Source organism: Procambarus clarkii, chromosome 11 (genome assembly GCF_040958095.1).
Source record: "Procambarus clarkii isolate CNS0578487 chromosome 11, FALCON_Pclarkii_2.0, whole genome shotgun sequence".
Taxonomy (NCBI): domain Eukaryota; kingdom Metazoa; phylum Arthropoda; class Malacostraca; order Decapoda; family Cambaridae; genus Procambarus; species Procambarus clarkii.
The window spans coordinates 43,185,535-43,207,566 of NC_091160.1; the positions used below are offsets into that span (position 1 = coordinate 43,185,535).

Here is a 22,032-nt window from a genome sequence, read left to right on the forward strand (position 1 = left end):
TGAAGCTTTGAGATCATCATAATACGGCATGAATGGCAGTTTTGCTAGTAGGTATATATACTGTATTCTTACCAAGAATAGTATAGGAAGAACACTTCAAAATAATGAATAATATTCTTTCCAACAAACTTTATCCATTATAACAGTTGCAGAAACTTAACATGCACATCATATCAAGACATCAAATACTATATACATGCTGTACTGAAAATCTTGACATTTGAAAAAAGTATAACAAATGTACCAATTTAGATGAATAGCAAGCGACAAAATATTAAAAAAAATGTCCCTTTTTTTTTCCTCCACCACCTATGATTTGTGCTTCAATAACACGTAATGATTTTTATGTACTTACAGTACATGCCTAGAAATTAAGTCAATTTGCATATTATATATTGGTACATTAGATCAATATCTGCCCAAGTTTTCCAACCAGTGTATTTTGATTTTATCCATTAACAGTGTATACAAGATAAAACGGCTTGCTTTTGTATTTATGAAGGCTTCTGTAGTCATTTGCCTCGCATTCTAACATCAAAAGTTATGAATAGAAGCTAATGTACTGGTGCCCCTTATTAAATTCATTTAAAATAGACTGTGCTAAAAAAATATAAACATGCATGACTGCGTGCCAGATTTGATTTAATATAAAACTAATTTCACTATTCAATGTGGCAATATATCAAGGCATCATATTGAACATTAAGACAAAGTACAGTAATTAATTAAATTTAAAATATTCTAATTTGAAACTATTAAATATTTTTTTCTAAGTAGGTTTCATAAAATATTAAGAAAACTTAAAAATTACAGTATTACGAATTAAGAGTTATTGGATAATTAAAAATATCTCTGGGGAAAGGGATAGAAAGAATCTTGCTCATGTCTCACAGGACAGAATAGACATCTGCCTCCAATACTTCATTAAATGAACCATCTAATAAGTTTGGTCTACACGTTTTTTTTTTAGAGAGCACAGTAAAGAAAATTAGTGTAGCATTCTGCAAGACAATGTACTTTAAAATTAAATAAGTTACGAATATACTTTTTTTTTTATTTTTTAAATTTTTAAAACCAATTTAAAACTTGTTATTTGGCAGCATAACCCAGAACCACAATTTAATAAATTCAGTTTTTGCCTTCTGTGGCCAACTTTAAAGCCAACTGATGAACGTTTATGAAATATTTCTTTTGGTAGAGAAATATATATTACAAGACATTTACCTGACGTGAGGTCCCTCAAGAAACTAGCAAGAGCCATTTAAATCCAACACCACATTGCTGTCATGCCCCTGACTGCAGTCTTCTGTTCCATCATCACATCATACTGTGAGGTGGAATCTATGGAGAAAAGGAAAAATTTAATTAGCGACGTGTAATCAATGGAAAAGGCATAACCCAGCTGTCAAAATAATCTTGGAGAAATGGAAGCTGGAAAAAGCTGTAATGGTTTGTGAATAGCAATTTAGATGGTGTGGGAGATTAATCAATATTATTATGCAGTCCTTTGCCTTTTGTGAATTGTCAAAATAGCAGTTACAATATTGGGATGTGATATAACTAGTACATAATGTACAATCAAATCACATTAGCTTCAAGTTAATGTAACTATGCATTCTGGCAATTATACAGAGGGCAAAATACCGATTACTAAAAATGCACTTCAAGCACAATTGATAATTTATTAAAGCCTTTTGTATAAAGATTAAAACTGCACTTCTAACTAGTTGTTTGTAATCCACCATTACCTAACAATACACTTACCTTTTTTGGGTATTTATTAGGATGATTAGAAAATGTAGCCAAAATGAAACTGGGTATGGAATTTCAGATTCTCAAAACTGATGGAAGAATGCAAGATTCTTTGAAATATCCTGAGGTATATGATGTACAGTACTATAGTTCAATCTTGTTAATATCCAATATTCTAAATCTTCAGCTAGTCTAAAGAAAAATGCTAGTTAATGCAATGGTTACAAAAGACCTGGAAAAATATTTTAAAAAGTACCCTATAAGAGAACACATGAATTTGACATTCAAGTCATTTTGAACTTGATTGGCCTCTAGGAATTTCATTACGATTCGAGATACAAAAAGACCCATATCCCAGTAAGGAAAAGATAATGGAATGGTCTCAGCTCATACCTACTTCATACACGTCAGCATTATGCACATAAAGAGTTATGGTGATAACCCTCCCCATGAATGGTACCATAAAGCCGGCAACACAGTACATTTTTTTTCTTGTTGAAACTAAGAATCAAGTAGGTATGGCTTAAGTTTACTTAATGGTAAAAACTAAAGAATGGAATCATAGATAACACTTCATTTAGATTTTATGGACTGATCTAAAAGTTAAAGTCTAAAAATTGCTTTATGTTCCATTTTAAAGTTAATACCATATACTGTATAATGAATACGAGATGAATAAATGGCCGAGATCTTGCCACTGGCGAGGCCTTGAGGAGTAGCATCATGACTGGACACTAGAGGCACTTCACGTCCTGAAACACATGGAAAGATATACTCGCTGTTACTAAAGAGGCACGTACAATATACTTGGTCAACATTTTAATGGCCGACTATGAACGAGGAACACATTCACATTGTGCAATGAATTGACAGTAATGTATCTACGAGGAAATATTGATCTGGTCAATATTTTGTACATTTGAGGAGTCCACAGATTCAATGTAACTGTACAACCTTATGTGAAAGTCTTGGCATATGGACTTCATCCCATTGTAGTCTACATTCTCTCCTACATGTACAGTATGTCCTTATGTTATACAACTTATAATTCTGGACATTTACAGAAACATTAATACAGCGTCACCAGTACTAAATATATTCAAGTACTGGTACTGTGTAAAGTCTACTATATTCTTTAAAAAGTTGCACTTAAAAATGTCAATGTATTACCGATTCACTGTAGCCAAGTTTTAAAAAAAGGCACTACAGTATACAGGAAAACCACACTATAGAATAATTAGAATGCAATAGGTTTGATGGTTTGCCATCAAGATTAACTTGCACATGTTAATGGATGAATGCAGATTAGTCTTGATAATGTGGCTGAAGATTAGATACCAAACCCACCAATTTGAAAGTTAAGAATTTACCGTGTTTTGGTCCATACCGACTATTGTATAATTACATACTTTACCAATAGTCCAAGATGTACCAAAATGCACATTTTTTCCCCATTTCAAATTTATGGGTTGGGTATTTAAGTGTATGAACTTCATAGTTAAGATATTCCTTTGACCGTTTTCTGTGTCGCCAAATATTTTGCCTCGGTTCAACTAGGAAACATTACAATTATATGGAAATACATTGAGCTCTTACACAAATTGGCACTTTACAGAACACTTGCAAGCTATGCCATTTCCAAGTTCCACACTTTGAACTTTGATTAAAAATGTTTCATTCTTCCCAAATGAATGCATATAATGCATCCTTACTTTAATACAACCTCTGAAGCAGTGAATGCACCTTATAATGGGACACTCTCACTAAATGCAGCTTCCTTTGTCAGCAAAGATCTGAAGTTAGATATGCAAGGAACCACAAAGGCAAGATTTGCATCTTAACTCTAGTCTCAGACAAGGAGAATTAACATCCAGTTGGTCCAACCAATTTAGTCATTTCAGTAGACTAAGCATGGGCCTTAATAAAATTGCACAATTACATACTTTGAAGGTCGAAGTCCAATCTCTTGATTTAAAGCGAATGAAGTGTTATACTATTATTATGGATTGGAAATTAAATTACTGTACATACATGTAGCAGGTTTGTAACTGTGTACAGTAAGTATATACACACTTTGTATTTGTGTAATCACAGTATATACACAGTATAACTATCAGATTTACTTCCAGAAAGAACACACGACTTACTTGGCTCTCAAGCTATCGTATTTGGAGAAAGCTTCATCAATGTCTACATAGCAGCCCTGTAGATGCCTGTGGGGGAAAAAATAAAATGTATTTATACATTTATCACAGTACACCACATAGGAAAGGGTAGTCATGTTGGACAATGAGTTATCTTGATCTAGTCATTCTGTCCCATTGGGGTTGGTCCCATATAGTTCATTGAATCAAGGTTATACTGTAATCTGAAAAACTATTTTAATCCAAGTCATAATCTACAATGACGGCAAAAGATGACTAGTCTTACCTGTTCAACCTTGGTAGCATCAAAGGCAGTGCGCCCATGAAGAACTCTTCGATTGTTAAAGGCTACCAGATCACCAGGTACCATGTTGAACTCTAGACATGCAGCTGGATCACGAAGTTTACTAGAGAACAACTGAAAGAAGCACTTTCTAATTAACTTTGGCACATGGGAAAATATTGCAACAGCTGACACTTTATAATTTCCTTTATTATGATTTGCATGTTCACATGTTAAATGTTTTAGGTTTTACAAGGCTACCGATTTCACCTTTCCCAATCTGGTTCAATATATTGAATTTCGTTATACTGTAAAGTAATTTAGCTGCTAGCAAGTAATGGTAGAGGCATCTTGCAATCTTGAGGATGGGTTGCATGTTATTTCCATGTAGGAATAGGTTTTCCCGTTTATGAACAAAATTTAATGCGCACACAACATCCGATAATACTGTAGATTTCCTCAACCATTGTGGTATGCACCGTTTTTTGGCAAAATATTTCCATAGTGCAGTTAAGAATACACACATTTATAAATATTCAGCTAGTGTCAAAATGTTTCCAAAGTTGACACTTGTAAATTGGGAATATATATACACACATTCTGTACACGACCCACAAGCACTGGTGGAAGGGCAAAGTGGTCCTACACCTTACACTCCAACTTCAGAATATATTACGGCGAGATGTCTGCATTTCTGAACTTGGGACACAAGGTGTAGGACCACTGCCCTTCCAGAGTGCTTGTGGGTTACACTTAGACTAGCTTCAGTAGAGGCTTTCAGACTTCCTATAATTTCAGTAGAAACACAGCTGTACAATTTTCACAAGTTTGTGGTGGTTTAGTGGCAGAGTACGTGACTGGCAGTGCTGGCGGTTGTAGGTTCGCACCTACTTAAGAGTCCTAGTGGATTTTCTAATTATTGTTACTGTATTACAACACTGCAAACAAGGCATGACTAGGTGTATCTCATCGAAACTTAATACCGAACAAGTTACAGGATGTCTATTCCTATATTTTCTTCAGAAGGTCAGATGCAACACAAAGGCAATGGTTTCATGCTCAAGCCACACTGTAGGACTGAGAATATTAAAAGTTTAACCCACAGGGTTATCAACTGAACTGCCTACCCACCAAAGCCATAACTACTAAAACTGCCAAATTTTAAAATATACCTGGAAAAGATAAAGGCAAATAGGCCCCCCCCCCCCCAAACAAGCCACTGGCTTCCTGTCCACATTCTTCCTAAGCATTAAAAAGGAAAAATCCAAGTACAGTACTGTAATATCTGTGCTACACAGTTCCAGCACTGCAGTGTTAAAATTAGTACAGTATTGCTTTAGTTCATGTTTTATTTTTATTAACATTGTAGGCCCCGAGTTAAGCAATGCATTGGGGGTGCTACACAGATGATAGACCCTGCCAGTCTGCTAAATTGCAAAATTATTACCTAGTTACAACAAAATTTATAAGAAATTTGTGCACAAGCTATTTTAATGCCAGGCCTTTCCAGCAAGGTCTAGTAATTTTCCCCACAAGAGATCTCGAAAATATATAGTACAATGAGGGCCACAATTGCAAGGGCAACTGCCCAGTGTGCCCATGCTTTAAGACTACTGTTTTAGTGTAAACTATGGATCTAATTATTGTACAGTACCTTGTATGCATGGTAGAATGGCGTGACAACATGTGTGGGTGCCTGAAGAGGCTTCATTGTGCGGTTATTGTAATGCACCTCTGTCACATCCCCGTCACTGTTTGTGCACAAGATGGGCCACAGAGCCGAATACTGCCGACCTTCATTCTTTATGGAAAATCTGGAGAAAGACAAAAATGTTTTGTCATAGGCATCTAAAGGATTTTAATGTGTGAACAGCTCACTGTTATCACTTCCTACAACCAAGCCATCCTATGGTAACCCAAAATACTGTTAAAGTAAAAGTAAATATTGCATTTTTGTGGACTTGCCATGTAGGGGAAAATAGGGCAATTCAGTGATGGTTATCTCTGGGAAGAGATTCGGGCCTACTCCATTATCACCTATTCTCATACCACATTTACCTATTCAAGACCTGCAGCCTTGAGAACAACAACTCGCAAACATCTAGACAGCGGACTACCGCCCCTACACCACAGCCCGTCATCCTCCTCAGCACCTGGGAGCTCACGCCACTGGCCAGGGAACTAGCCCAGTGGTAGTTAGCGCGAGCCGGTTCCCTAGTTATCTTTACTCCAGTGCCACCTGGACGGCCATCGTTCCATATATGTGGAGGCTAGCCAGCTCCAGCAAGCCAGATTACTCGGTGCTCTACTGACTAGACCTGTTTACATACCTGTGTGGTAATAGATTTACACACAGTCTTGGCTCGGTATTCCCACAATTTTCCAATTTGCACATCAACGTAAATTTGATAGTCTTTTGATTTGCACTTTGTATAAAGCCAAGCTTTGATATTGTGTTTTGTAGTTTAACATTCAGTATTAAGTTTGTCTTATCCTACAGTTCTCACAATGAAGTTAAATGGCAGTAATTTTTTTCACTTGTTTTTTTGTTTAATATATGGCTGACATGCTATCTGCCCTAGAGGTTCTTTACCACCATTCATTTTTTCCCATCTATTAGCTTTAGGCCATACCCTCATGGATGTGTATTAACAATATCTGTTATATTGTAACAGATATTGTTAAGAGATCAAGATCCCCCCCCCCTCTTTTTTTTACAGTTGGATTTTAAAATTTAACTAGGAAAGATCATAAAGGCAAATAATTGTTGTGGGGGGGGGGGGGATTATCAACAGGCCTCGAGTATTTATACAAGCTTCCTGTCCCAAACAAAATGAATCAATACCTGCCAAGTACCAAGCTACACATTTTAGCAAGGAAGTAACATCTCAAGTAGGGAATTTCTTACAGGTAGGCATCTACAGTATACTTCAAGATGCTACTCCACTACAGAGAAACTACTGTACTTGCAATATTAAGAACTACCTGCCATGTAACTACCCAAAAATGTAGACACTTAAACTGTACCTGACAGGTGTAGAGGCAAGGACATGGAAAGCTGCTGGCTCATTTTCTTCTAGCCATCTAGCAATTCTGAAGCCATCAGTAAAGAAGGATCGTCCACCTGGGTCAGAGCCAGAAAGTTTGGGGTCGTTGGCCTGTTAGAGAAAATCCAATATTTAGGAAGCCCTGAAAATTATGTAGACTTTAGCAATTCAAGAATTATTTTAACCCCACCATCCCCCACACTATCACAATTTTTTTGTTGTATACAACATGTGAAAGTACTTTGAGACAGTGGAGAAGCTGCATCCCAGGACTCTTCTCCCTGTAGTTCATGTCTGTGTGATGAGCCAGGGCAACACCAGTATATGCCAGATGTGAACCTTCCACTGGCTTGTTGATTACGTCAAATGTGTGACCATATTGGGTCTCTTTCACATAGGCAAATCTTTTCACAACATCTACAATTTTGTTAACCTTAGGTGGCACTCCACGGAGAACGGCAACAGCCATACTGAAAAAAAAATCAAAACTTTAGAAAAGGCACTTATCTTGCAAGTACTGTATAGCATGCAAGAATTTTTCACAATCAGTATTCTCTATTAAATAACAGCTTAAAATAAGCAAGATTTAGTACATCATAATGTACCATATTGAAAACTTGCCCTGTAAAACATATCCAGCCACTGTTTGAGACCACTGTCAGTCTCCATCACCTCATTATAAGACATTTCGGGGAAGCTGGACCAGATGGTTGTCCGATCCCACAATTCAAATTCTGGGCGTTGGGTCAACAGCTCCATGTCCATGCTATCACTAGCAAATTTATTGTGCATGAAGGATTTCCCATACTTTAATAGCCTGTGAACAAGAACATTTTCTTAACACACATTTTGCACCTACCCATGTCAGTTTTGTTTTGCCCAGTAACATGTGCAGTCAACTAGCAGACCTTTATGTAAAAGGACAAATTCCTCAGCTTGGCAACTTTACTAACCATTACTAAACACTAATTCCATGCCATCTCCATAAGCAATATACAATGGTGTAGGGAACTAAAACCTTAATGCACTTAACTACAGCAATATAATACTAGTCACCAACACAGATTAGGAGACTTTCATGCAATCCATCAGAAGTAACTTTGGTAAAAATCTCTTAAAACAGATTAGAGCTTAACCAATGAACATTATCCTCCACTAAACTATTAGAATGCTTCAAGATGTCTAAGAAATAAGTACCATGCTGGGTCATATTCTGACTTGTGATTCTCTCCTTCCTCAGACCAAATGATCTCTAGTTTGCCTGCATCATTCATGGTAAGGGAGAGTGGCTTTATGTTCACATCGAGAGTTGGAGAGTCCACCAGTTTCTGGCTTGTGCTGGGGTCCACACATCTAGGGCACTGGCAATTGTCCCTCAGCTGAAAAGGAAACACCAAAGGGTAAGAAGTTAATTATGAGGAGAAAGTACTAATACAGTACAGGTATGACTAGCAATTTTAAGGGATAGGGGTACAGGTAGTGAGGGACTCTTCCCCAGCCACTTTGATCATGGGGGATCAAATGCAGACTTGCAAGGAGAAATGTCATTGTATCAACCAGACCAAGTGATTGGGTTGAAGGAATATCGGCACACCACCTATTAATCAATGACTTCACTATCTTGGGGAAGTTGACTTAGAATATCCAAAATATTTAATTGTTATTGCTGTAGTTAGAAAGGAAACTACACAAGGAAATTGCATTAACATTATGCATCAGTAATAAAATTAGTTGGAGCCAAGATTGTGGTTCAATTTGTAGCACATATATAGTCCAGGTGTTAAGGCGTGTGCTCGAGTGTCCAGGGTACAGGTTCAAATCCTCCTCATGGCCAACACTCAAAAAGGAAGCTATACTGTGTGCATTAACTAACAACGACACTGGCATTTAAGCCAAATGAAAGGATTTAAATGTATAGTACAAAAATGTTAAGTCACTGTAGCCCAGGCATAGCAAATTTATGGCGGCAGGTCAATCTACCAAGATATGTACAAGAATAACTGTTGATGCGACTGTACAGTATTGTAGAAGTCACCGGTTGAACGAGTGCACTATTTAGATAAATAGTGTAAAGTATACCAACGATTTTATTACGACAAATTTAAATTGTTAATTTGTCTAGGCTTTCTGGCTACTTTCTGTATGAAAGTACTGAAGTAATTATGTATAACCCTAAGAATGTCACCCTCACCCTTTCGGGAATTTTACCCGAAATCTCTAAGTTGTGAACCCACTGCACCAACTACTCTTTCCCACAACCAGAGCCTCGAGGGTCAGGGCAAGACACCGTAAAATTCTTCCAAAAAATCCATCCACAGCCATATTAAAAAATATATTCCAAATCCAGTTGCATAAAATAGAAAAATGGGTGTGACCTTTAAAAGCTGCCAGCTTCCTTTCCCCATTAAGGCCATCATGTTGGTCTTCAAGCAAATTCAGGTACATCGTAAACAAGTATGTGCATACCCAGATGTACTTGAAGTCAGCCGTGGTGTCAGTGTCGAAGATAACTTTGGTGGCAAGATGGTGGGCAGGCAACACAGATGTAATAACGGGCGGGGTAGCAGTCGAATCGGTCTTCATTGTCGAGGGCACAGCCGTTGACTTGCCTGAGTAAATAGGATTACACTAGAAGCTGCTATATGGTGTAATGAGTAGGTGGTGTGGTGGTGTGCATGGGTATATTTGTGTACCTTGTGGTACAAGTAGACATGATTTATACAATTTTACAAAACAAGAGGGGGATAAATCTTTAAAAATACAATTTAGAACCGAGTTTACTTGAGGGGCACCAACACTCTAGAACAGGAAGCTGCCAGCTTTTCAAAATCTTTCCCCTCCGTCCCATTTGCCTTTATGATCTTTCCTAGTTAAATTTTAAAATCCAACTGTAAAAAAGACCATTAAGGCAAATGGGGAGACCTTCAATAAGCCACTGGCTTCCCGTCCTTGGGGGCCACTAGTGTTAGTGGCCCTCATGTAAATTTAATTCAAAATTGTGAGGTTTTTAGAAGGGTTTATCCTCTCATGGATAAACAAAGTCCTTTTAACCCGTCATGTTAAGAACATAAAACAAAAAGATTCAAATTTGAGAAGTTTAGGTACAGAAAGAAATAAGTAACCAGATATTTAAATAAGGTTGCCATTTTATGTAACAAGCTATAGCAAATGGAAAACTAAATGGTGAAGCATTGGTTGAACAATAAGTGGCTAAATATAAACTGGAGCTGCCCGACAGACCAAAACTATGTTCGTTAATGCTTACATTAATATGCAACCTTTGGGTCCAAATGACACCTGTTTTAATTGCACCCACAAAGTTGCATTGAGCTGTATCAGTAGGTCTAGCACTTGGCATGAAGTGTGTAGAGTTCATTATTGGCATGTTTAGACACTGGTATAGTATTTGCCATAATTATGCTTAAAGACATGACAGATTAAGTACCTCCTAGAAAGCTGTAGTAAATTTTGAAAGAATGCACTATATATATTAGCAAATGCCCAATTATCAATTATTTTTTATCAAATGGCACACAAGGCTTTTGAGTCTTACCTACTGTACTTCATCCCTCATGGATCATAAAGGCTATTCACCATGTTCCTTGCTCCGCCTTCTCCCCAACTACACACTTGCCAACTAAATAATTCTCTAAATTTAGAATTTAGAGGTACAGTCTATAAAGACTGTACCTCTCAATTTGTTTAAGATAAAAACTAAGGACTACCTAATAAATTCCCTGTAGCCTACCTTACCCCTATATTGTCAACATTTCTAAACAATGCCATTTGTCAACCTAATTGTATTTGTGCATTTTTCTGCCATGTTCCTTTTTTATTTTTTCTCTACACTTTAATCTCAGTATCAAGTATTGGTCTTCAATGTTTTTCCTGCCTGAAACGCTTTGCGTAGTGGCGGCTTTAGGCATTGTATGTACAGTACTAGCTTTATCTATAAATATCAATTTTTGTAAAACCTCTTTTATGCATGTACTTTACCTGAATAAACATTTATAAATGTTATGCAATAGTGCAACTTAAGGCTGGCGTCATGTTCAAATACAGATGACAATTATGTATGCTAACTGATAAGTTGAACTTAAACAAGCACTTAAAGCTCTTTGTGGTCTAGTGTTCAATAACCAATTATTCTATTTACTGTTGCCATTATCCAACTTTATCCACAAAAAAAAAAAAAAAGCACAAAATAAACTAACGATTCATCTTTCACAATGTAGGCATTAGGTAAACAACCTAAGCTAATGTAACCCTTGGGTAGTAGAACAAGTCTATACTGTATACCCAAATTTGTTATACAAAGAGGTGGCAGTTACTTGCTACAACCCTTGATACATGGCTGTACACTTAATACTGTAGTGTCTTTCAACTTCCACAGCTGGTACACCATGTGCAATGGGTCAACTTTCGTGCATGCGAGACTAGACCGACCTCTAGCATGATTGGCCCTCGAGGACTGTAGGATAGGCACCGCCACCCGCCGCACCACCACCATCGACCACCTCATCGACATCTTGTGGTAAGGGGTTCTGAAAATATATACCAATATCAAGACTAGATAAAATAAACTAACACGCTGTAAGAGTAAGAGAGCGGTTAATCCTAATAACCCAATAGTCTGGTAAATTAATGAATCGTGGCAAAATGCATGGGCAAATGGCAGGAGTAATTTGGTAGATCACAGCAGACAGCAAGCAAAAATATGAAATGCAAGGGGTAAATAGCCATATATAACCATATTAGTTGGGTTTTTGGGCTGCTGATAAACTTTTCAAACTTTAATGGCCATGGGGTGAGGCCCCCCCCTCCCCCTGATGTATTACTAAAAACACAGTACATATTTGATAGTAAAGTAAGAATGTACTACCTTACCCTAGTACCTGCAGGAGGAAATCTTTAAATCACAATGTAAAATCACTAATACAAGCCATTAAGAAAAATTACTAACCATGTCCTCAAATACACCTTATTTCTTTAATTAAACAGTTTAGGCTGTCAACAAGTAATGTAATCAATCATTAACATACCTAAAGTAATTGCAGATTAACTCATGGATATAATACAAAGACTTTACATCATGTAACACTGCCCTTCCCCAGTTGTGCAGGTTTGGTTTTATGAATCCAAGGCCAAAAGATTCTTTGTACCAGAGACACTAATCGAGAAAAAAAAAAAAATTACTGAAGCAGGATAAATTGGACCAGCAGCCTGGATAACACTAGATGTGCACCTTAACCCCCATGGACCATGACATGCTAAAGATTATATAACCTGGAATCTGCCCCCAATTTTTTAACCTGTGGAGGTATGTGCGCACACCTCCACAGGTTGCAGGCCACAACATCTGCAACTCTTGTACCCATTTACTGCTAGGTGAACAGAGGCATCTGCCCTGGATCAAGACAAAGTCGAGGCAATGCTCATAATATAAAGCAGCCTAAAACCCTAGGAATAATCAATAGTACCTTTACTTTCAAAGAAAAGTTAGTTCTATTTTATAAGTCTCTGGTGTGGGCACCCCCCCCCCCCTGGATTATTGTATCCAAGCATGGAGACCATTTTCAGACAAACATCTGCTCTGGAGAAGGTACACCACCAGGCAACAAAAATCATACTAGAGCCAAGCCTCATTGGGAACAATTGAGGGCCACAGGGCTAACACTGCAAACCAAGCATGACAGATGTTATTGACACCTTTAATATGTTGAACAATTTGAAGGATGTTAATCCCGTTAATTTCTTCCAAAGGCAGATGTAACAAGGAGCGATGTGTTCAAGCTCAAACCACAATGTAGGACAGAACATAATTTCACCCACTGTCATTAACCTGTGGAACCTCCTACCTGCTGAAGCTGTAAGTGCCAAAACACTGTTGGTTCCAAAATTCAGCTGGAAAATTTCAGGGCAAATGGGGGGGGGGGCCAGGGGGGGACATGACAAGCCACCAGCTTCCAGTTCTCAAGGATCATCCCAGAGATGGCCACATTTACAGTGCTAATCAGCATATATACATGCTCTCCTGTCCTACATGGACAGGGTTAGAGATGTGTTAAAATAGTTCAGGGATTTATTGAACAATCAACCACAAGGCAATTGGAGTACTTTTAAAATGCTAAAATAACTTTCACGTATAAAAAAAAAACTGGTTATGGGGCAAATCCCCCCCCCCCCCCCACCCCTCTGCTTCCTGTAGCTCAGCCAAATATTACTCTGGTAACCAGGACAGCACATCTATCACGTTTAGCCGACCCGGTAAGTGGATAATGGAAAGATTAAAGTCCTGTAAGTAGGAGTAACTAGTAAAGTGCTCCAGTGGATAAGGGAATACCTAAGCAATAGGAAACAGTGAGAGGCAAGACCTCAGATTGACATGAAGTCACCAGTAGAGTCCCACAGGGCTCTGTACTCGGTCCTATCCTGTTTCTGATATACGTAAATGATCTCCCAGAGGGCATAGACTCATTCCTCTCAATGTTTGCCGACGATGCCAAAATTATGAGAAGGATTAAGACAGGAGGACTGCTTGAGGCTTCAAGAAGACAAACTAAAGGAATGGTTGAACAAATGGGTGTTAGAGTTTACCCCAAGCAAATGCAATGTAGATAAGTGTAGGGAGCAGGAGGCCAGTTACAAGGCATCATTTGAGATTAAATTCTTCGAGTCAGAAAGACCTGGGGGTTTACATCACACCAGACCTGTCCCCTGAAGCCCATATCTAGAGGATAACAGCAGCATATACCAGGTTGGCTAACATAAGAATGGCATTTAGACACTTGTGCAAGGAATCATTCAGAACTTTGTATACCACCTATGTCAGACCAATCCTGGAGTATGCAGCCCCAGCATGGAGTCCATATCTAGCCAAGCACAAGACTAAACTGGAAAAGTTCAAAGGTTTGCCACCAGACTAGTACCCGGGCTGAGAGGTATGAGCTACGAGGAGAGACTAAGGGAATTAAACCTCACAGTGCTAGAAGACAAGAGTTATGGGGGATATGATCACCATGTACAAGATTTTCAGGAATTGACAGGGTAGATATAGGCTATTTAACACAAGGGGAACACACACTAGGGGGGACAGGTGGAAACCGAGTGCCCAAATGAGCCACAGACAGAATTTAGCATCAGAGTGCTTGACAAATGGAATGTATTAGGCAGTGATGTGGTGGAGGCTGACTACTCACAGTTTCAAGTGCAGATATGATAGAGTCCAGTAGGCTCAGGAACCTGTACTCTGACAGTTTAGAGGCAGGACCAAAGAGCCAGAGCTCAACCCCCGCAAGCACAAATAGGAGAGTACAAACACTAGCTTCAGTGACCCTCGGGTAAGTTAGGAAACATTGACCGTTTTATTGTTAACTGGATTTATGCAGCAGACCTGCCCACCAGGTATAGACGTGACCACTGGAATATCTAGAGATGTGATAAGCTGTAAGATGTGTTATACTATCTTGTGTGCCTCTTACAGCTTCGAAGATATCCATATCATAGTTACGAAGTTCAGAAGCATGTCGATCCCAAGGTCTAAGTTTTGCACGAGAATTATTATATACATCCCTTTCTCTCCCCCCCCCCCATGGTCTGCCGATCTTCACTAGAGTAACCACACAACAGTTGCCCAACTCCCTAGTACCTATTTACTGCCAAGTGAATAGACACATCAGGTGGAAGGAAACTTTACCAATCATTCTTGTTCCCACCCGGCAATCTTTCTAGAACGTAGGCTACTGTGCTAAACCTCCATTGTATGCCCCTTCACGGATTGACAGAACCAATGAGAGTATGCCAACTCTAAGTCATGCTTTGGACACATCAAATTGTGAAAAGTCATGCTCAGATCACAAAACTTATGAAACTGCTAAACAATGGACAACTGTTTAGAGTTAAAGAGGCCACAGTTATGCAGGACAGACCATTCCCCCCCCCCCCCAACCCAACCACTTTGACTGGGCGGTAGAGCGACGGTCTCGCTTCATGCAGGTCGGCGTTCAATCCCCGACCGTCCAAGTAGTTGGGCACCATTCCTTCCCCGTCCCATCCCAAATCCTTATTCTGACCCCTTCCAAGTTCTACATAGCCGTAATGGCTTGGCGCTTTCTCTTGACAATTCCCTTCCCCCCCCCCCCCCACCAAAAAGTTGTAAATCAAGGAAATCTTCTACTCTTCAAAGCCATAAGTGACAAATGCTGACGAATTTTGCAAAATCAGACATTTTAGATCTTTGACAAGACGCAGTCTTTGTTGAGGTCACTAGTAAGCGGCCCTCTTAGTAAAGTCAGATAATTTCAGTTTGGCATAAACTAATATTTTAATAAGTCATATCACTAGAAATTAGAAAAATGCGAATATTTTTTTTCACCACACTTCGAAATCTAGGCTAGTGCACCTGTCTTTTCAGGGGTAACTTACGGGAAAACCCCCAATTGTTAAACCTGCCACATCTTTGTAAAGACCAATAGTCTTACTTCCCAAACCACAATTAGTGTGCGAGCCCTTTAGGTTATCTCTAGATGATTTCGGGGCTTTTTTTAGTGTCCCCGCGGCCCGGTCCTCGACCTTCCCTAATCTAGAATTTATGTCGTTGCAACAGCAGTCATTTGCCAGATCAGAAATAGTTGTACTTACCATTGTGCGAAACAAGAAGCCTATAGGTCCTCACCAAGGACGGCAGCCACACTTGTCGCCTAACGACCGGATGCCAGTTTACCGCTAGGTGAATAGAGGCATTAGACGAGAGAATGTAACTCGCGCATCTCTTACCACCAGGGACTAATGCGCTAACCAATTCTAAAGTCCTTTGTTATGTACAATCTAGAGTTTTACAACATTTATTGCTCCCTTTCATTATACAAGGGACACTTCCCCAGCACTCACTAGAATTAAGGCAAGGGACAAGAAAGGTCAGTCTTCCATCTTCGGCCGGCTAACAGTCATTAAACGCCTTGTTTTTCTACATTTCAAGAAACCATTTTAGTTGGCAAACCTGCACGCTATTATCAATTAATTTAAACCCCACTTCAGCTGGGTTCATAAACAGTCTAGTGTTATTTCAAGGACACTTACACGCTTCAGGATAGCCTATCTTGAGATATCTATTTCAATCAATTGAAAAGCTACACTATGACCTTACACAGTGAAGGTTATACAACAAGTTTCTAAAATTAGAAATTAAATTATCCATAGGAGACACCTTTATTATGCAAGATACAACCCGCAAATACAAATCTCCAATCAAAATATAGAACTGGATTGGGTAGCAAACTAAAATATCTAATGTGGATTACCAAAAAGTTTTGATAAGCCTGTCACGCAGGAAAGGTGGCTATAGGGTTTAGTCAATTTAGGATCAATTCTCGGGCGGAACAGAAGTGGTTGGGAACATTACTATTATTAATTGCCTGTTCACCAAGCAGTAACTAGGTACCCGGGAGTTAAACAATTAGTGTCGGGCTGCAGCCTGGGAAAGGTTAATGTGATCTTTTGAGAGTGATACAAGCCTAAAGAGTATATACAAGTTTCTTTACTTTCCATTAATTTTGTCTAGTCAAACAAAGTTAAGACCAAGTTTAATCCCCCTCCCCCAATACAAGCACGTTGATTTATCTTCAACCTGTCCTTTAGCTGAATTTTAAATATTTTAAATTTTACAAACAGTATTAGAAATCAAGAGCACCTAAATGATTGAAAAAAAAAAAACATACGGTTGTAAGAAACCCAACAGCATCATTCACTAGATAAGACGCGGTCGCAGCTTACATGTACAGTAACCAAAGTTATTCCAACCTTAACCTAACTTCCCCCCCCCCCCCCCCCATCATAACGTAAGGAAGCCCAATAGATTGCATTTAGTCGGATAATTAAGACAGTTTAGTATACCTCTGTAGTCCGATCCAATATTTAAATAAATCTTCCCGGGTAGTCAGTTTTACACATTCTGTTGTGCAATAGGCTAGACGTTAAGGAATTAACGAGGCAGACAATTCAGCCAACAGCGGCTCCAAGGCTGTACCTAGTAGCCAAGGCGGCCAGGGTCCCGTACCTCGTTGTTTAAGATTCAGCTACTGGGAACAAAAGGCTCCAGGTAGCACGGGCTATGGTGAGCCCGTAGTGGACTGTACAACAAGACCCTACACTACGGCCTCAAGCCGAGCACGCTCATTACACTAAAGAATATTGCAGCAAGTGTTTCTGCCCCATTTATTGTCAGACTATATGGCATGGCAGAAGTAGATGAAACTAGCGTATATAATTTACATATTCCCTACATATAGCTATTAGGGTAGTTTTCCTAAATTTCAGTAGTTTGTGCTTCATGTTAATTTTTCTTAAGAGGACAAGGAGGGGAGTGGAAGAGGGAAGTGTAATAAGAAGAGAGGGAAGAGCGGGGGGGGGGGGGTGTGAGAAGTCTAGTTAGGTTCGTTAATATAATCCTGGTATACGGAATGCTAAAATTACATGGAAGATTTAGACACGCGTGGGTTCACCTCACCGCATCACTTTTCTTTAGGATGCGTAGTTCTTAATCTTTAAGGATGATCTATATTAGGACAAGTTAAACGGGTGCTTCAGTTGTCGAACTCTAATCCAAAGTTGACACGCTAATTGTAACTTTCATCCATGTCTGCCCTCAGCGCTAAGGCATAAATTACGCGCTTGTCTCTGAAGCTAGACAGTGAAATAATGATGGAGTCAGTTTGTCTCCTGTGGATTCCTTCCCATATTGGTCTCCGAATGCATGATAGCACTGATGAGTTTGTCAAGACTTGCTTGTAAAGAGGGAATTGATTACCAACTTTGACTGCCTTTGAGCAGCCCGAGGGCACCAATAGTCCAGGATTTCAACTAAATTTCGGAGACCTTAGGCAAAGTGAAATTCACACCAGTTACTCCATCTATCATTCTATTATGCAGGAAGAACCGCACGTCTATGGGTCATCCAATAATGTTAGACTTCTAGACGTTACCACTGCTAGGCTTAGGCTCTGCTACAAGTACCTCTTGGAGCTTTTAACATCTGCCGATGTAGATTTGACTAAATGTAAACCGTCAGTAGAACTATTCGCAGACTGCGTCGTTATATAATGGAATATGAAAAAAATAGCGGAATTTAGAGATAACACCATCAATAGTGTCCAAGAAATGTGTAAGTACTTCATAATTATGTGCTGGCCGAAATCTTCGCAAAGTATCGAAAATTTGCTTACTGTAGGTGCAGCATGCACACGACTGTAGAGCTGCCGCCCAGTTGGGTGGGTGTGCAGCAAGACTAGCAACTGTGCTACTCATAGATGTAAAGTGCCTTGTATAGTGACAAGCATCACTTAAGATTATTGACTTGTATTTGTGGGAGTGATTAAATATGTATGTATGTATACACATGCTGATACAAACACACGAGTGTACATGTATATACAACTAATTTTGTAATTAGCGTAAAAAAAATTATTTGCTTAGCTAAACGAACTAGAGGGTTCAGTTCTTGAACTCATTATGTGCCTCTAATCCTTTACACCACCGCCCACGGGATGGGTATGGGGTGCACAAGAAAAATTTAATACGGGTATCTTCCCGCTGGGTCAATGGCGGGCCATTAAACAGCCGAATATTTTCTGCGAGGGCCTGTAATAAATTTCTCTACTTCAACACAACCGAGGATCCCCGCTTCGACTTTAGAGGCAAATGTTTAGGACGTTTCCTTTTACGTAATGCCTCTGTTCATGTAACCAAATAAGATGAAACTCTTGGGGAGGCAGCAGACCTAAGGGCACCTCTAACCTCACGTACAGCCTCTTCCCCAGTAGTGAAATGGGAGTTATAATTGGCTTGAAAGTTTACAAAGCAGGAGTTGGTCGTAATGTTAGTTTACCCTCTTACTGGATTATGTATTTGAGACATTTATCAAATTCAAGTGTTATTCTGGTAAAGTACACATACAAGGCGAGATACAAACATTGATGGATTTATAGATAGAGCCAATACATACAATGCCTAAAGCTACTATTACGCAAAGCGTTTCGGGAAGCGCTATCTACGTGGGTAAGAATACTGGGAATATACCTCCCTGTACCTTGCTTCAAGCAGTTATAACCATCGTAGCCGTTCTTGGTAATCATGTTGCCAGGAGCAAGTCTGGGAGGTGGATGGTAACCATAGAGAAAGTTAATGTGGCCTCCCATCACCCGCAACTTAACCTTGTACAGGACAGTAGGTTGCCAATTTCGATTTGTATGATCTAACGAGGTCTTTCAACACTTCATCCGGGACGAGCCTTTTTTTTTTTTAAAGGTTTGTATCGAGGCAAACTTCAACCCTCAAATGATGAAACTTACCATAAATTTTAATTCCCGGGTACTTTGCTGCTAGATGAACAGCCATTTGTCGCTCGGGAATCTTAACCCAGATTGCGAGTCTGGACCGTAGACCACTGTACCACAGAATTCCCGAATTATATATTTAACAGATCTCTAACCCTGTCCATGGAGGAAAGAAAATGTATATACATTGGTTAGCATTGGAAGTGTAACCACGTCTGTGGTGTGTATAAAAAACCGTAAGATCTCTTTAGGGGGGGAAAAAAAAAAAAAAAAAAAAAAAGACAAGCGATTCTTTTCTAGTAGGTTCCTAATCCTCTCAAACAGTGCTCTTAACTGAAGACTAATTACGCAATATACATATATAATTAATATAGCCTATTTGGCCGCTTGGACAGCGCTTCAGATTCGAAGTCCTGAGGTTTTGAGTTCGATCCCCGATGGATCTAGAGAAATGGGCAAAAAGTTTTCACCCCGATGCTCCCGTTACCTAGCAGTAAATAGGTAACAAAAAGGATTAGTCGAGGACCGGACCGCGGGGACGCCAAGACCCGAAATCATATCAAGATGACCTCAAGATAGCCTAGTGCTATCGCTCTTTTACTTATGGTATTCAAGGACCAAACTCCCATCACAGCATCACAGGACAATGTTCTTATCTATGAAGATAAGCAGAGGATGTTCTTAGTCTCCCACCACCTTGAGGTGCCACCGGGGAACTTTATTATTTTCTACCACAGAAGTGCCATGCCACACTTACAATGCTAACCAGCATATATACATTTTCTTGTGTCCTCCATGGACAGGAGATTTGTCAAACACACAGTTCAGGGATTTATTGAACAACCACAGAAGGTGATCGTAGCACTTAAAATGTTAGGCTCAGCTACATACGTAGATATAGATTTACGAATGCATTAATGTGAAGCCACTGACGAGGCTTCACATGTGATCAGGCCACGCCAGACCGAGAACTAGAGCGCAACTTCACAAGTCTCCCGAGACCGATTGATGCCCACTACTGTGAATTTATAATGGTGAAATGCAATTCTGATCAGCTTTATACACATACCGGGGAACTGACGGCACAAATATCCCACCAATACAAATTGTCAACCCAGTTTAAGGATCACATCACGTGGACCGTCACTTCTGTAATTGCAACCATCACTATCGCTAAGTATTTAAAAGTCCTGCCTTGCTGAACGAAGTGCTCGTGTTAGCGTAGTAGGCTTCATTCTCTCCACCCTCATATGGTGAAGCCAGGGATTATATCCCGGGCGGGACAGAACTGATTGGGCCAAGTTTCACCCGCCTCTTTACCCGGTAGTACAATTTTTCTGGTTATTAGGCAGTAGTTCCACCTTCGGGGTGGGAAACCTCGATAGCAGCCAAATACAATGTTGTATACACATCTATACTTACACAAACTAGCCTTTTAAAAACTTTAACGTGTTAAAGAGAATTCATTTAGCCAAGCCCGTTACAGCCTTGAGCTAGTTACAAAACTCACTATACGTAGTTATATCACCAATGAGTAGAGAGCGACCAGCCGGTATAGTTACAAACCTTCAAAAAAATAATAAATTGCCATCAGCGGTGAGAGACTGACAGAAGGTAACTGTACCGTCTCGTAGATTACTGTCCGACAGTCTAAGACGTGAATCCATCTCATATCTAACGATATCCACCTTCCGTTAATGTAAACAACACATTTCAGTATTCCTATATACTGCCAGTATATATATCTTAATTATCATATAATGGTCAATCCCCGTAACAGCTCTATAAGACAATAACAATATAGCACACAGCTTACTTGCAACTAAGGACTAGATATAGTAACAGGAGACACACACCACAAGGCGGTCTGGAGTACACTGTATGATCGATGACGGCTGCGGCCCTTTATATAACCTTTGCTCGGGGGTCTCCACTCTGTGATATTATTACATATTTCATTCACTTTCCCATATATCTTCCTCTCAATATATCCCCCTCCCCCCCCCCGCGCCTAATGTAATTTGACCTTATGTTGTACATAACAGTGACCGAAAATAAAAAGATGAGAAGTTTCAGAATGGCATTAGAAGTTGTTTGTGTGCAGCTATAGGGAGGAAGCAACCTAAACCTGTTTGTTGTTATCGTTCATCGTCAGCCAGAGGGTGTGACGTCATGGAAGACTTGCAGAATACTCGCTTCTGATTGGTCGACACCTGGACGTTAGTGGGTGTGTCCTCTACGCCTTTGCAATAATGTGCAATTTCTTAGAATGGTTGAAGAAGAACATCTTCACACATATATATATATACACCTTCAGCATTGAAGGTGTGCATATATATTCACCCTAGCCGTGTTTCACAGCACTAAATTCACGTGATTTAGCTCATTTCCAATAATCCTAAGTTGACACGCTAATTGTAAGTGACTCCTTGTCATCCTTGACTGCCCTCAGCTCCCTAAGGCATAACTGTGACGTG

General features: G+C 39.5%; 1 protein-coding gene across 1 annotated transcript; it reads right to left on the reverse strand.

Annotated features, from left to right (window-relative positions):
* Positions 1 to 1,198: 1,198 nt before the first annotated feature.
* LOC123758441 (gamma-butyrobetaine dioxygenase) lies at positions 1,199 to 21,493 on the reverse strand. Its single transcript, XM_069322732.1, has 11 exons — positions 21,372 to 21,493; positions 11,673 to 11,770; positions 9,693 to 9,835; positions 8,424 to 8,605; positions 7,831 to 8,043; positions 7,468 to 7,690; positions 7,207 to 7,337; positions 5,834 to 5,993; positions 4,187 to 4,314; positions 3,900 to 3,968; positions 1,199 to 1,341 (listed from the first exon to the last, which is right to left on the reverse strand). Exons 2-11 carry the CDS (start codon positions 11,752 to 11,754, stop codon positions 1,323 to 1,325), a joined length of 1,350 nt encoding a protein of 449 aa, XP_069178833.1. The 5' UTR covers positions 11,755 to 11,770; positions 21,372 to 21,493; the 3' UTR covers positions 1,199 to 1,322.
* Between the last annotated feature and the right edge of the window lie 539 nt (positions 21,494 to 22,032).

Excerpts from the sequence above, each read along its gene's own strand:
- LOC123758441 (XM_069322732.1), bottom strand. The coding sequence starts at position 11,754 with ATGTCGATGAGGTGGTCGATGGTGGTGGTGCGGCGGGTGGCGGTGCCT. Across the intron at positions 5,994-7,206 it reads CTTGCCTCTACACCTGTCAG|ATTTTCCATAAAGAATGAAG; the intron begins GTACAGTTTAAG and ends GTCTTTCTCCAG. Across the intron at positions 3,969-4,186 it reads TTTGATGCTACCAAGGTTGA|CAGGCATCTACAGGGCTGCT; the intron begins ACAGGTAAGACT and ends TTTTTTCCCCCA.